Source organism: Triticum urartu, chromosome 6, assembly GCF_003073215.2.
Source record: "Triticum urartu cultivar G1812 chromosome 6, Tu2.1, whole genome shotgun sequence".
NCBI classification, from domain to species: domain Eukaryota; kingdom Viridiplantae; phylum Streptophyta; class Magnoliopsida; order Poales; family Poaceae; genus Triticum; species Triticum urartu.
In genome coordinates, this window is record NC_053027.1 from 7876559 (window position 1) to 7890272 (window position 13714).

The following is a 13714-nucleotide window of genomic DNA, read 5'->3' on the forward strand; positions in this document are numbered from 1 at the left end:
CGTGGGTGCCATGACAACCCCTCCAACATTGTAAAATTTATCTTACCATATAGGAGTACTTAACACTAAATACCCATTAAGTTTTTGCTATTTTAGACTATTTCTTAAGATTATGATGACATTTTGTATAAACTTTGAACCGTGGCACCCCCAATCTTGCGATTCTAGGTCTGCCACTGCCCAGAAGGGTGATCATTTCCCATGGCTAAGCAAAAATGAGGAGAAAACTCCGGTCCATCTAGCATGCGCAGAAAATGATGATTTACATTGGTACAAAAATCTTTTGGAGATGTGCCTAAATTAAAATAGAGGGAATAATATACATTTATATGGCCTGAAATAATTTTTTTCATTAAATGCTTGAGCTTAATTTATATCAAATTTCCACAAAGTATGAAATGTGAGGATGTAGTTATATTTTTTACAGGAGGATATGAGAATCTAGTTATTACCGACGTCAAAAAACTAATTTTAGAACTCAATAGAAATGTAATCTAGCAAAAATACAAAGGTGAACATGGTTTCATGCGCACCCATATGAACAGTAAAGTCATAAAAACTGCAAATTTTAAGAAATTCTGAAATTTCGTGGTATCAAGCTTAGTTGACCATTCTACTCACGTGTGAAGTTTTGTGATGTATTGACATCCATGGTATTCTTAGTGAAGGGAATATAATTGTGACCATACCATTCATCAAACAGTGTTTTTGAATATAGCTTCGATTTTGTCATTTTTGTCCAGATTACCATGGTTGTGATTTCTTCATACGCAGGTATAGGTTGACTATGTATATTACAAAAATAAATTCAGTTTTTAAATATTTTTTCAGCATTCTTTTCGAATTTACTTTATAAGGGTTGCGCGTGGAACCATGTTCACCAGATACGCGTCCTAATCTAGTGGTTTATCTGGCCGAAAATGCGGGCTCAGTCAGGCCTTGTGTTACTCTCCACTGGGCCGAATGTGTTTGTTACAACAGCCCGGTAGCTAGGCCTTGAGCGGCCCGTGTTGCTCCCTCTACGGCGAAGCGGATAAGGCCACCCACCGCTCCCGCCACGGAGAGCCGAAAGCTTCGCCTTTCCCCCCTCCGCTCCGCCTCCAATGGCGTCGGCGTGCCCGCGCCCGCTCTTCCTCTCCTTCCCCAAGTCCCCGTCACCGCCGCTCGCCGTCCCCGCCAAGCACCACCCGTCCGCCACCGCCCCCTCCTCCGTCTCCCTCTCCCTCTCCACCCGCGCGCGCGCCGCCCCTTCCAGCGCTCCGTCCCCTTCGCCGCCGCCGTCGCCGTCCACTCCCGCGGACGGGGTCGGCCCCGCCGCGCCGACGCGGGGCGACGTGTACCTGGGGCGGCAGCTCGCGGCCGCGGCCGCGGCACGCGGCCCCGCGCGCGCGCCGGAGGAAGACGCCGAGAGGCGCCGCCGCCGCAAGGAGAAGCGGAGGGCCCTCGCCAAGAAGACGCCCTCCGGCGTCGCCTGCTGCTACGGCTGCGGCGCCCCGCTGCACACCGGCGAGGCGGGGTCCCCCGGCCACGTCGAGCCCGCCACCTACGACCTGGTAAGCGGCCATCCACGCGCTCAGTCCGCCGCCATTCTCAGCGTGTAGGTTCACCGGCTTATCGGAGCACGGACTGACATGACACGATGTGAGCAGAAGAAGAGGCACAACCAGCTGAAAACCGTGCTATGCGGGAGGTGCAAGCTGCTGTCGCACGGGCACATGGTGACCGCCGTCGGCGGCCACGGCGGTTACCCGGGGGGCAAGCAGTTTGTTTCGGCCGAAGAGCTAAGGGAGAAGCTGTCGTACCTCCGCCACGAGAAAGCATTGATAGTGAAACTGGTAAACAACTCGGGCTATTGTGCCCCAATCGATTGATGCATAATTGCTTTTCTTGCTTGTGCTCATTTTGGCTGGTGTATGAATGTAGGTTGACATAGTCGACTTCAACGGAAGTTTCCTGGCACGCATACGCGATTTCGCCGGCGCTAATCCCATCGTGCTTGTGATAACAAAGGTGAATTTCGTGCATCGTCAAGTTCTCAGTACTGTTACTGCTGTCAGATAACTGAAGCTAGCTGCTCTGTAGGTTGATCTCCTTCCTAGAGACACAGATTTGAATTGCATCGGCGATTGGGTCGTGGAGTCTGTTGTTAGGAAGAAACTCAAGTGAGAATTTTTTTTTGCCCGGTCGCTGAGTTTTCCGTTCTATTTCGTCAGATCTTCACCTAACTGATAATTTATTATCTTGCTTTGTGTGCTTAGTGTCCTTAGCGTCCATTTGACAAGCTCAAAGTCATTGGTCGGCATCACTGGTGTTATATCAGAGATTCAGCAGGAAAAGAAGGTCAGTTTGTTATCCACTTACTGTCTACCTATTTGTGTTGGCTGTTGACTTCTCATGCGCAATCCTGACTACATTTTCATGTCTCTTATCAGGCCCGGGATGTATATATACTGGTAAGCATTATTCCCCCATTATGACCGGGGCATAAACATCACATTGTGTTGTCCTGTTTTACAAATTGTGTTTCAAAATGCAATTCATGCCTGTCATTTCTCAAAAATAATAAGTGTATAAGAAATATCCAAAATCATGTCATGGTCCTTTGCATGTTTGAAGGGCTGATCGTCCTCGCCAAATAAATAAGAAAGTAGGGTGATGGTCATATCTACTTCATTTGCTTTTTCATTATGCTAATAAAGACGATCTGAACAGTACGAGTAACATGCCTGCTTATTGCGTACTGTAGTTATATCTGACAATCTGATGCGTTCATACATTGTTACAGGGTTCAGCAAATGTTGGGAAATCTGCGTTTATTAGTGCTATGCTAAGTAGGCCCTTAAATTCTTCTACCACCCTTTTTGTGATTATGTGATCTTTTTTTGTTCATCCATATCTTCATCGTGCTAATAGTTGGAGATTCCTGTTGTAGAAACAATGGCATATAAAGATCCAGTGGCAGCTGCAGCTCAAAAATACAAGCCAATACAATCTGCTGTTCCTGGAACAACCTTAGGTCCTATTCAGATTGAAGCATTTTTAGGAGGAGGGGTATGCTTCTACTTGTTTTCACATTCAGATATGTATACTACTTTACATGTGAACCTAGTGTATCATCATTATTGATGTGATGTAGCTGTCAGATAATCCAATATAATCTCTCCTGTACCCTGCTTATATGCTAAACAAAATGCTGCTCACTTAGAGAATTAGGTAATTAGATGCCTTAAATCGCCATACATAATATATATTTTTAGCATGTTCTAAAAAGTGCATTTAAATGACACGGATAAGCGCCTATATTTTGTATCTCCTGTGGTTTCCAGTTTGGACCTTAATATTCTTTAATCTATGCATGACAGAAATTATACGACACACCTGGAGTCCATCTTCACCATAGACAGGCAGCAGTTATCCACGCTGATGATCTGCCTTCTCTTGCACCACAAAGTCGCCTAAAGGGGCGATGTTTTCCTGTATGTATACCCTGATCTGTAAAATCCATGCTACTTTCTCAAAATTTCCACACTAATTTCTTTCTTCAGACCATAATGTTATGTTCAGGCTAATGATACAGATGTTGGATTGAGCGGGAATACGTTGTTCTGGGGGGGACTTGTCCGTATAGATGTTGTTAAGGTACCTAAATGCTCTCAAAATTTCAGTACTGATATTTTTCCATCTTTCTCAGCGTCACTCGTAAAATTAGCAGCCACTAAATGATAACCAATAAATTGCCAGGCTCTTCCACGCACACGGCTAACATTCTATGGACCAAAGAAGCTAAGTATTAATATGGTCCCCACCACAGAAGCAGATGAATTTTACAAGGTATGTGGCTGTTCCACGAGTTTGATTTTCTTCTACTTAGAAGTAATAATCTATTTCTTCTTTCAAAATTTATTTACAAAACTTGATTGCATTTGTGAAATGGAGTTATTTCTTTATTTAAGCTTTATTCATCTCAAAGAAAGAGTCCCACGGCATGTAACCTCATCTGCTAAAAACTAGATTTTGGTGCTGTGACATCTGTGGAGGTATTTTGGACATGGATTTAATGTGTGCTTTCATTTCAGACAAAATTGAACCTGTTGTCCTCTTCTTTTCACTTTCCAGAGAGAAGTGGGAGTTACGTTGACTCCCCCAACCGGTCAGGAGAGAGCTGAAGGATGGTGTGGGCTTCAGGGCGTTCGTGAATTGCAGATAAAATATGAAGAGCTTGATAGGTAATGTTTGCAACTAACATTGGGGTCTTAGCTTTGCAGCAGTCTTTTGCTGGCCAGTACCAGAGTTACTGCTCTGGTATTTGGTAATATATGTTATCTTCATGACAGGCAACCATATATAACAGTCTCTATATAGGAGCATTTTTGTTTATTTGAACATTTTACATCCTGATTGATTTATTGGCACCTTCTTTCCTGTGCAGGCCTGCTAGTGACATTGCGATATCTGGACTCGGGTGGATCGCGGTTGAACCACTTGGTGTGCCATCTAGCGACCCTGATAGTAGCATCGAGGAAGAAAATGGTGGCAGTGGCGAGTTGCATTTAAGAGTACATGTACCCAAACCAGTCGAGGTCTTCGTCCGCGCCCCACTGCCAGTCGGTAAAGCGGCGTTGCAGTGGTACCGGTACCAGGAGCTGACGGAGGTAGAAGAGGAGCTGAGACCCAAGTGGCATTACTGATGCTGCGGTTGCCAAATGCCTATTTTTGGTCTTTTGTGTATGCTGCTGGAGCAGCTCTGCGTGATCCAGTCACGCCCCCGACATTATGTTTCTTGGATGATCTGATAGGGATGGATTCATAGTTCTAGCTTAGGATCAGCTGATGAGAATGATTCAGGAAACCTCCAATGAAATGTTGGAGCCCATCCCACCTTCTTCTGGCTTCTCGTGGAGCTGGTAATGGCGTGGTTGCGGTCCGGCAGTCCCAAGTGGTGTTGTCCCCGGCGGCGGCCGGAACGTATCCTGGCGAAAGCTGCAATTTGGACCTGATTGCTTTCTTAGATCTCAGTCAGGGGTCCTTCCTGCAATTTACAGGGACTATGTTGTGATTTCCTCTCTTTTGAGTCCTCTTATGAGCTATGTACTGGCACCACTGTATGTTTAATGCAAGCTCTCTAGGTACTTCCGGACCCATCTTTTGTTAAAAAAAAGATTCTTAACTTGTGCACATAATATGTGTGGGCTATTGAACCTAACGAGGGTCCCATTTTCCATATAAATTTCTCCTCTCCTCGAGAATCACACCACCTTGCCCTATGCAACCTCACCCACCCTCGGTCAACCTCTTTCCCGCCAACCCCTTCTCATTATGGCCCCCCTAACTCCCCATCGCCGCTCAAAACATTATATATACCCGCCTTACTTCACGGGCCCCATATTAACACACACGAATCCGCCATCACCCCCACCCCCCACCTCGTATCCATATCACTCTACTCATCCTTCTTCGGGGTGGCGTGTCGGGTAGCTCAAACCATCAGATGGCCCTTCCTTCCACCCCCATCATCAACGGTGTAGCCTCGCTCCTTCATTTCGCCACCATTCTAATCAGTTAGGAGAGGGAGAGAGAAAGGGAAAGGAAACGATCCCGAACAACCCTAATCTATAATCTCCCGGAAAGAAAGCATCGCCAGAAAACAAAAACAGCGTATCAGCCCCGCCATTAGAGTCAGAGCAAACAACATCCATGGCCAAAAGACATACAAGGGCTCTATCATAAACCTAATTTCCATATAAACTCAGGTAGTAGTAGTATAAGGTTATGCATAAAAGACCTATTTTTCTCCCCAAGAAAATGCCACTTCCTAGACTGTTCTAGAATCTACAAGGAGCGGCGCCCAAGGCAAGGCAAAAGGCAGAGACCACCGCAAGGACGAGTCTTCACACTCGTCGCCGCAGTCAAAACAAAATCCATCGGGCTTTCTCCCCTCCCCCTGAATCCCACCGCCGTGCCCTAGCGCCGCCGCCGTGCCGCCTCCGCCTCGCCCTTCGACCCCTCCTCCTCCCCCCCCGCCGCCCACGCCGTCCCCGCTCGGCCCCGTCGCGCCCGCCCCTCCTGCCGTGCTGCGCCGACCCCCCTCCCCGGCCGTCCGCGATCTTGGCCGACGGTTTCCGAGGTACGCGCGCCCTGCCCTGCCACCCACCCACCCACCCACCCATGGTCGAACCCTAGACGGACTTCATCCGGCGGCACGCCGCCTAGATCCGCCGCCAGCCGGCGCCCCGAAATGCCGGGCGGCGGTTCCTCCGGGGCCCCGCCGGAGCAAAAGGCCCGATTTTTCCCTCGGTGGTTCCTCCGCGGGGATCTTGTGCCGGGGGCGGAGTCGGTAACCCTAGGGAGAGCTCCGAGCAGGGCGAGAGGCGCCCCCCGCCTTGCCAGTTTACATGCCCTGTACTTTGTATGGCGCCTGAGTGATCCTTAATCGGTTTTCTGTGTGTGGCTGCAGGGATGGCTGACGACGGTGCCAGTGGTGCCGGGAGTTCGACGGCGAGGGATGGCGCAGATGGCCCGGAATCCGCCACCATCGAGATCAACATCAAGACCCTCGAGTCGCAAGTGCACAAGCTCCGCGTCGACAAGAATGTAATTATGCCCTGGCTTTTCTAGTTTGGTTCCGCCGTGCCCGTCTGTTGGCTGCTGAACTACCTGCAAGTGCTAACAATGCTATTGTTCTGTTTAGGCTCAACTCCCTGTTAATTGTCAATCCCTGTATTTAGAGCCGGAATAGCGCATATTATTGTGTGCAGTGTTTTCTGTTGAACTAATTGCCAATATTTTTTCTCAGGAGACTGTTCTGAACCTAAAGGAGAAGATAGTAGATGTCGCCGGGATTCCTGTGGAGCAGCAGCGGCTGATTTTTAGAGGAAGAGTCTTAAAGGATGATCATCTCTTGTCGGAATACCGTATCCTTTTGTTTGTTCGTTTCCTGTCAAGGCTACAAAGTTTAATTATTGAACCATCTGTATCTCCACATCAGTTATTACCTTGATGAGTCATACCGAAGTTTTTGTCGTATTGAAGTTGCCTAGAAATACGAACCAGAACTTCAAATCATTGTAAGCTTTTGGTATGCATTTATTTATTAAGTCGAGTTGTTCACTAGTAACCGCCGGAACTGTAGATTTTACTGAAGATTACGTGCAATAATAGGAGGTTGTCGTTAGTTGGTTTCTGTCATTCACAGCATGATTACGTGCAATATTCGTATACCTGTTCATCTGACACTTTAATGGATGCTTTTTAAGTTGTTCTCCTGCCACATTTATCCATGGATTGTATTGATTGCTCTCTGGTCACAACTCTTGTCATATATATGTATCCTTGACAATCTAAAGATTTGGAAGATGGATATACATTGCATTTGGTGGCTCGGCGCACGGCTGAGGGCCAACATTCATCTGAGACTCCTGAAGCAAACCCCAATGCTAATGGTAAGTCAGATATGTCATTGCTCTGATACCTACATCATCAATCCTGAGCACAACAAATATTTTGATATGCTGTCATGATTTAGTATACATACATGGTGCGCCTTACCCTGCGTCAGCATTATGGGAGCTCAAATTAAGTCTGCATCCACCTCCCAAATTTCATGTTCTCCATTTGCACACAAACTGCAGTATATGCAATGCACATTCCATAATGAACGTTGTTTAACACAAGGAGGATTAAAATAGTTCTAGCTAGCTGTGGATGTAAAGAGCCAGTGGAGTTTTCAGGCTATTTAAACTGAAAGAGGTCTTGATTAATCCTCTGGTATATTTGTTGCTTTAGTCTATGCAGAGGCACTGTTGACTAGTCAGGGTTATATGCTTGTGCAGATCGTTTCTGCTATCTGATTATATTTTCTGTACCTTTGCTCATTTTAGATGTAATTGGTTGTTCCTGAATTCAATTCATTTGTCATGATCTTTAGTATAGTATGTTTGGAAGACAGTATACTGTGACTTGGCCTTATGAACCTTTTACATTTTTGTCGTGGTTGCAGTTAATAATGCTGGAAATGGAGCAATACTGGGAGATTACATGTCCAGGGTATGCATCTACCATTTTTGTAATGGTTAACATTGATTATATTAACTTATTTATTTGAAAAGTTGCCGCTCTGCCTACCATTTAGCAATGGTTGAACATCGATTATAATTCTTAAATAGTTGTTATTTATTCTCTTCTAGGAAACTATAGATGTTATGGTTTCCGAGGGGGTGATAAATGACATTCCTGCGGTATATGCTTTGCTCTAGCATTCTGTATAATTTTCTGTCAGATGATCGCTTGCTTCACTTGCCCATTGGTATAATTCCTCCCTTCTGTTATGTTCAGACTGTTCGGGATATTCTTGGTAACTTTCTTGGGATGCCTGGTGGTGTGGCAAATGCTACGTTCTCGGTAATGAGGTTTCCTCAATAGGCCTATCTAGGGTTGCTGATATATACATTAATGTTTAACTTCTCTGTGGTTGCTTAATTAGGTGCCATTAAACCAGCCCCCACCAGATGGGGCCAATAATGGAAGAGCTCAGCCAGGCCAGGCACCACCTGGGTTCTCAATTTTCAATCATCAAATTCATGTGTCACAGCTTCCACCTTCCGGCGCTATTCCTCGCAACATGGTTAATATACTGTTATCATTTTCTTCCTCATCTTTTGCCATCTGTATTTCATTCATCTAACTTTAACATTGATCATAGGTTATTCCTGATTCCATGACGACCCTTTTGGAGTATATCAATCGCATGGACCAAGTATTGCAGAACAATGGTATGGTAATTCTTTTTGCAGCTGGTTTATTTGTTGTTTGTCAATAGCACTAATATCTATGCAATTCTTTTTTGATATATGAAAATGAAGGTGTTCCACCATCCACGGACTCCAATGCTCAGGAACCACCAACACCAGCGACAGATGATGCTTACTTGAACCAAAGCTTTCCAAGTCCTGAGGTGCTGGCTTCAGTTGTTGAAAGGGCCCAACAACTTCTTGGCGGCAGTGCTTCTTCCGCGCTTTCTGTATGTTACTTTTCCCTCTTGTAGTTTGTATTCTGCGCTTCTGACCTTTGCAATGGATGACCTTTGACAGAGATACTATATTTCCTAACTATTTTCCCTTCTATTGTAGTCTCCAAGCCAATGCTCTCTAAGCAAGTGTTACAATTTGAGTACTTTTATAGACAATGCTATGGAAATCTATATATAAAATGAACATTTGAAAATTTCCCTTCCTCACTCTCTTAACACAACGCTCATAGGACTGTTGATGCTTTTTCTGGTGTTAGAATTTCATGATTTGTTTTTTGGCAACTGATTGTGCATATGCTATGATGCAGTTTTGTGTCTGTTAAATTGTTTCTCTCTCAAATAATTTTTTAGACAACCGAAGAGATAAATGCGAACATTTGTGCGGACTTCTTTGTGACCTACATTCTTCTGATTTTTGTTTCAGCATCTTGCACAACGTATTCAGACAGATGCTGCCACTGCTGATCCATCTGTGCGAAGCCAGATCCAGAATGAGTCGGCACAGTTGGGAGTAGCGATGCAGCATTTGGGGTCTATGCTTTTTGAGCTTGGACGGACAATGATGACGCTTAGAATGGGACCATCTCCTGTATGCATATTTCTATAAATTTCACTATCACACAAGTGATTCACATGGTTTAAGTATTCTGAAAGCTTGTTGATTTTGCAGATTAATGCTTTTGTAAATGCTGGGCCTGCTGTTTATATAACCCCCACAGGACCAAGTCCAATCATGGTTCAGGTGATGTGTTGTGATACTTCTTGGTGTTGGTTTTGATGTGTTCTGCAACTCCAGTAACAATAACACGTTATTTCATCGCGCAGCCGTCTTTCCAGAGTGCCCCTCATTTTGGAGTTTCTAGCATACCGCCAGTTTTTGGTGTCTCTGGTCCATTTGGTATTGTTGATCCTTCTCGAGCAAATGGTGTCAATATTCATGGTGGTAAGATCTCCCACTGCAAGTACTATTTAAATTTTTTGCTTTATGGATTTTTTTAATATATAAGTGGGTTAAGTTAATGGGCAAACAGGTGACCTTCTTATGGTGTATTATCTATGTTTATTCCCCCCCCCCCCCCCCCATTGAGAACATCAAACAGCATCTAAATTGTATCTGGTTATTAATTTGTCTGAGTTTATAGGTGTTAGGTGCATCATAAATGGTGTCCTCATATGAGGAAGTAGATATGTTTCTAAACCTTGTGATTGACAGATACGTGGACATACAACAAATGTTTTTTTTTAAATTATATTGGCTTCCAAATGTCATTTGTGTTCTTGACACTTGATGCACTCGGTGGGGAGCACATGCAGCATGGGGATCACATTGAGATACTCTGTTCTGTGTCTGCTGTTCTGTGTTGTGTCTCTTGGATGACAATTAGATAGTATAAGATGAAATGTGAGCTTTAATTTTTAAGTTGCAATGAGTGCTTGTCACATTTTGATATCCCCTGAGCTTCCCCTGACTCTTCTTTTGTCCTGTATACTAGGTGCTTCTGCAACAAGTGGTCCATCTGTTGGTTCAACCACTGCTTCTGCAACCACTGCCAATGGGGAAAGCCAAAATGCAGAAAGAACTCAAGGAGGCAACCCGTCGGCTACACGTGGATTGCCACCACACACAGTTGTTGCAGCTATTCCGGCCTTTCCAGGGAGGTCCTCAGTTGGTGTTATCCTTCCTGTTCAAATGAGAAGCCAAGTGGCAGTACCTAACCAGTCAACTGGTCCTCAAGGTTCTCAGACTGCAGTGGGCAATGGATCTCAACCAAATCCGGCATATGTTATTCCACAAGCTTCTTCAGGCAGTGCTATTTCTTCTATGATAGCACAGATATCTGCACAGGTAGCCAATGCATTGGCCGCAAATCCACAAGCATTGGCTTCACTTACATCATCTGTGCTGAACCCAGCAGCCCAGGGGCCTCACCCCCCAACCACAAACAATGGAGCTGGCACTGTGAGCTCTGTTACATCAGGAAATACACAAGTACAAAATGAGCTGCCGGGTTCTCATCATGGACAAACTTCTCTGAACGTGCAATCTCATGCAACTGGCGCAGGTACTTCTTTTTGAAGTAATCTGAATTCTTTTCCCTCTAGGCAAAATTGTACCAAATCGTTCACCATTCCTGTTTCTGTTGTTATTGCTCTATTTAGGTACTGTGCCTTCAAATACATCCGATCCCAGTTTGACACCACAGGACATCAGTACTGTGAGTGTCTCGGATGTTGATAGCAGTCAACAACACTCTGGGGAGTTGGCAGCAGCCAGCTTAGGAGGACAGATGACAGGCACACACACAGGTGATGTTCCTTTGGACATGCCAGCAGAAAATTCTGAACTGAAGAGCAAGCCGTCAGATGGAGAAACTGGAGAGTCTGCTAAACCTACTGCTAGTGGTGGGTCTGGACCACTTGGCCTTGGTGGTGGCCTGCAGCCCAAGGTAAAATACTAATAAGTTCCTGGTTCTTAGTCCTACAGTCTCACAAATTTTATTGCTCAAAAGTTTGCATTTTGTCCTAGTGCTTGTAATTTGTTGTTGTTAGCTGTAATGTCATTGATTTTCATTTGAGAGAACAATGTCATTGATTATGTTAACTACACTTGCAGAGACGTAGCAGAGTAACAAAGCCATCTGGGACTAGCAGTGATTCTGGGGAAGCTGTTAACACCTCTTCTGTCCCTAGAAGCCAGGAAGCTGTTCTGAGGGGACAGCAGGCTCTGCAAGCTCTTGTTTCAAGAGGTGCTAATGCGAGCAGCGGCAGTGTTACGGCTTCTCAAGCTCCATCTTCAACTCCTCGATCTGCTGCTAGAATGCCTCTGAGAAGACCGGGTGGTGAAGGGCAAGTTGACCTCGGCAGTATGCTGTCAAGTGTTCTCAACAACCCGATGTTTGGCAATCTGATGTCAAATGTAGCTGCTCAGACAGGAATGGAATCACCAGCTGATGTGAGGAACATCATGGAGGACTTGACACAGAACCGTGCAGTGATGGACACCTTGAGCAGTATGGTGCAAAATGTGGATGCGCCACAAAGGGGCCAAGGTGGTTTTGACTTGGCCAGTATGATGCAGCAGATGATGCCTGTTGTGTCACAAGTTCTTGGTGGAGCTTCACCTCCTCGTGCTGGTACAGATGTGCAGCCGCGACAGAATGACAGGGAAGTAAGCGACGCTGCAGGTGGGAGAAGCTCTCAGGTATGCCATCCTGTTTAACAAAAGACTAAAGTTGGTAGGTCATTTTGTATTTACCTGAATATGCCATGTTTGGACACCAGCCATCAGTTCGGAGAGTTGAAAAATGTTTGTTGGAACAAGAAAATTTTATGTTGCCTGAATGTGTGAAACCCATTTTCTGATCAGCGTGAAATACTGGAATCCTTGATCTTGTACATACAACATCGCTCATGTTTGTTGTTTCTTGGACAGATGGATCTTCAAGAAGCATGTCAACGCATCGAGCAACATGATGCCCCTGAGGATATCTTTGGTGCTGTCCTTGAGACTGCTGCTCAGGCTTATGGCGACGACGAGAGCATCGAGGTCATGCTTGAAGAGCTTGCCAATGACCCGGAGCTTGCTGATGTATGTTCCCTACAACCTCTAGTTTTTCGAACAAGTCCAATTGTAGTTTATTACAGAATGTTTTAGTGAACCATATACTAGAATGCAATTGTCGGTGAATGCTAGACTTGAGATTATATTGTACGCATAATATGTAGTCCGTTTTGCACACGAGTTTGTTACGAGGGGGATTCTTCCCCCTGTGTGGTTCCACCATTAGTTGGTAACAAAAGCTGCTGATTTTGTCAGGAGTACATGAAGCTTCTGCTGGAGCAAGTCGGCGAGAGGGTGGAGTCCGAATCCGAGGCCAAGCAGTCGTGAAGCGTGGCGTGATAGTCGGTCGGTCGGTGGGTGGGTGGTACATTTCAGGCGGCGTGGTTGACAATGTGGTGAAAACATACAAAACTCATGACTTGTGGATGTAATTGTGTCTCTTTGTCTGTGGATGTAGTTGTCTGTTGTTACCGAATTTTGCTAGTGACATGCACATAGCTAGCTTTGGGGAACCGTATTCCTGGATCAGTCTGTCTGTGGTACCGAAGACATTTAATTGCTCGGCATTGTGATTTATGATGAACTCAGATTCCACCTGTTATGCTTCTGATTATATGTGAAAATTCATTAGTAGGATGATGCATGTTTGAGCAAGACAGAGACGAACAGATAGGAGCACATGCCAGCGGAGAAGCACCACTCTGTTCGTGTGTATGAAATAGGGGCACACGGAGGTCGCTCATCATAGTACCAAGATCTCTTCCTTCCTCCCTCCTATAGCTTGCCTCAGAGGTTGTAACCAAGGATTTTGGGGGCTACCAGATTCGCCCATGCCAAAAGCACTCCTCGAGGAAGATTGTGTGCTTGTCTTCTCGGATCCGTGGCACCTCAGAAACCTGAATTGTACTGACAATTCTTCAAGCCCTGTCAAGTGTTTGATGCCGGTAGGTGCGGCCCCACTCTACTCTTGTCCACTACATTAGACATGATCTTGAGCCTCTGGAGCTTGGGTTGGGAGACACAGCGGTCTCAAAGGGCCGGTACAAAGCGTTGTTCAATTGGAGCTTAAATCTTTTTAAAACCGAGAACGCTCCTCAACCATACATGGTTCATTTCTACAATTCATC

The 13714-nt window shown here is 45.4% G+C and overlaps 2 protein-coding genes across 3 annotated transcripts; both read left to right on the forward strand.

Moving 5' to 3' along the window:
- Positions 1-1062: 1062 nt before the first annotated feature.
- On the forward strand, positions 1063-5139 carry LOC125513964 (putative nitric oxide synthase). Its single transcript, XM_048679200.1, has 13 exons — positions 1063-1553; positions 1650-1835; positions 1924-2010; positions 2083-2162; positions 2259-2340; positions 2433-2453; positions 2786-2831; positions 2933-3051; positions 3363-3476; positions 3565-3639; positions 3742-3831; positions 4117-4226; positions 4430-5139. Exons 1-13 carry the CDS (start codon positions 1104-1106, stop codon positions 4686-4688), a joined length of 1719 nt encoding a protein of 572 aa, XP_048535157.1. The 5' UTR covers positions 1063-1103; the 3' UTR covers positions 4689-5139.
- A 693-nt stretch (positions 5140-5832) lies between these two features.
- LOC125517301 (ubiquitin-like domain-containing protein CIP73) lies at positions 5833-13223 on the forward strand. Of its 2 annotated transcripts, XM_048682495.1 has the most exons (18): positions 5833-6124; positions 6455-6591; positions 6794-6911; positions 7344-7439; positions 7997-8043; positions 8184-8234; positions 8332-8397; positions 8480-8620; positions 8699-8768; positions 8859-9016; positions 9450-9614; positions 9696-9767; positions 9851-9968; positions 10519-11088; positions 11186-11472; positions 11640-12227; positions 12459-12614; positions 12843-13223. In XM_048682495.1, the coding sequence occupies exons 2-18, from the start codon at positions 6457-6459 to the stop codon at positions 12912-12914; spliced, it is 2910 nt and encodes a 969-aa protein (XP_048538452.1). In that variant the 5' UTR covers positions 5833-6124; positions 6455-6456; the 3' UTR covers positions 12915-13223. The 2 variants fall into 2 exon arrangements, with proteins under 2 accessions (XP_048538452.1, XP_048538451.1); XM_048682494.1 differs by lacking the exon at positions 8184-8234 and having other exon boundaries at positions 5857-6124.
- The last annotated feature ends 491 nt before the right edge of the window (positions 13224-13714 follow it).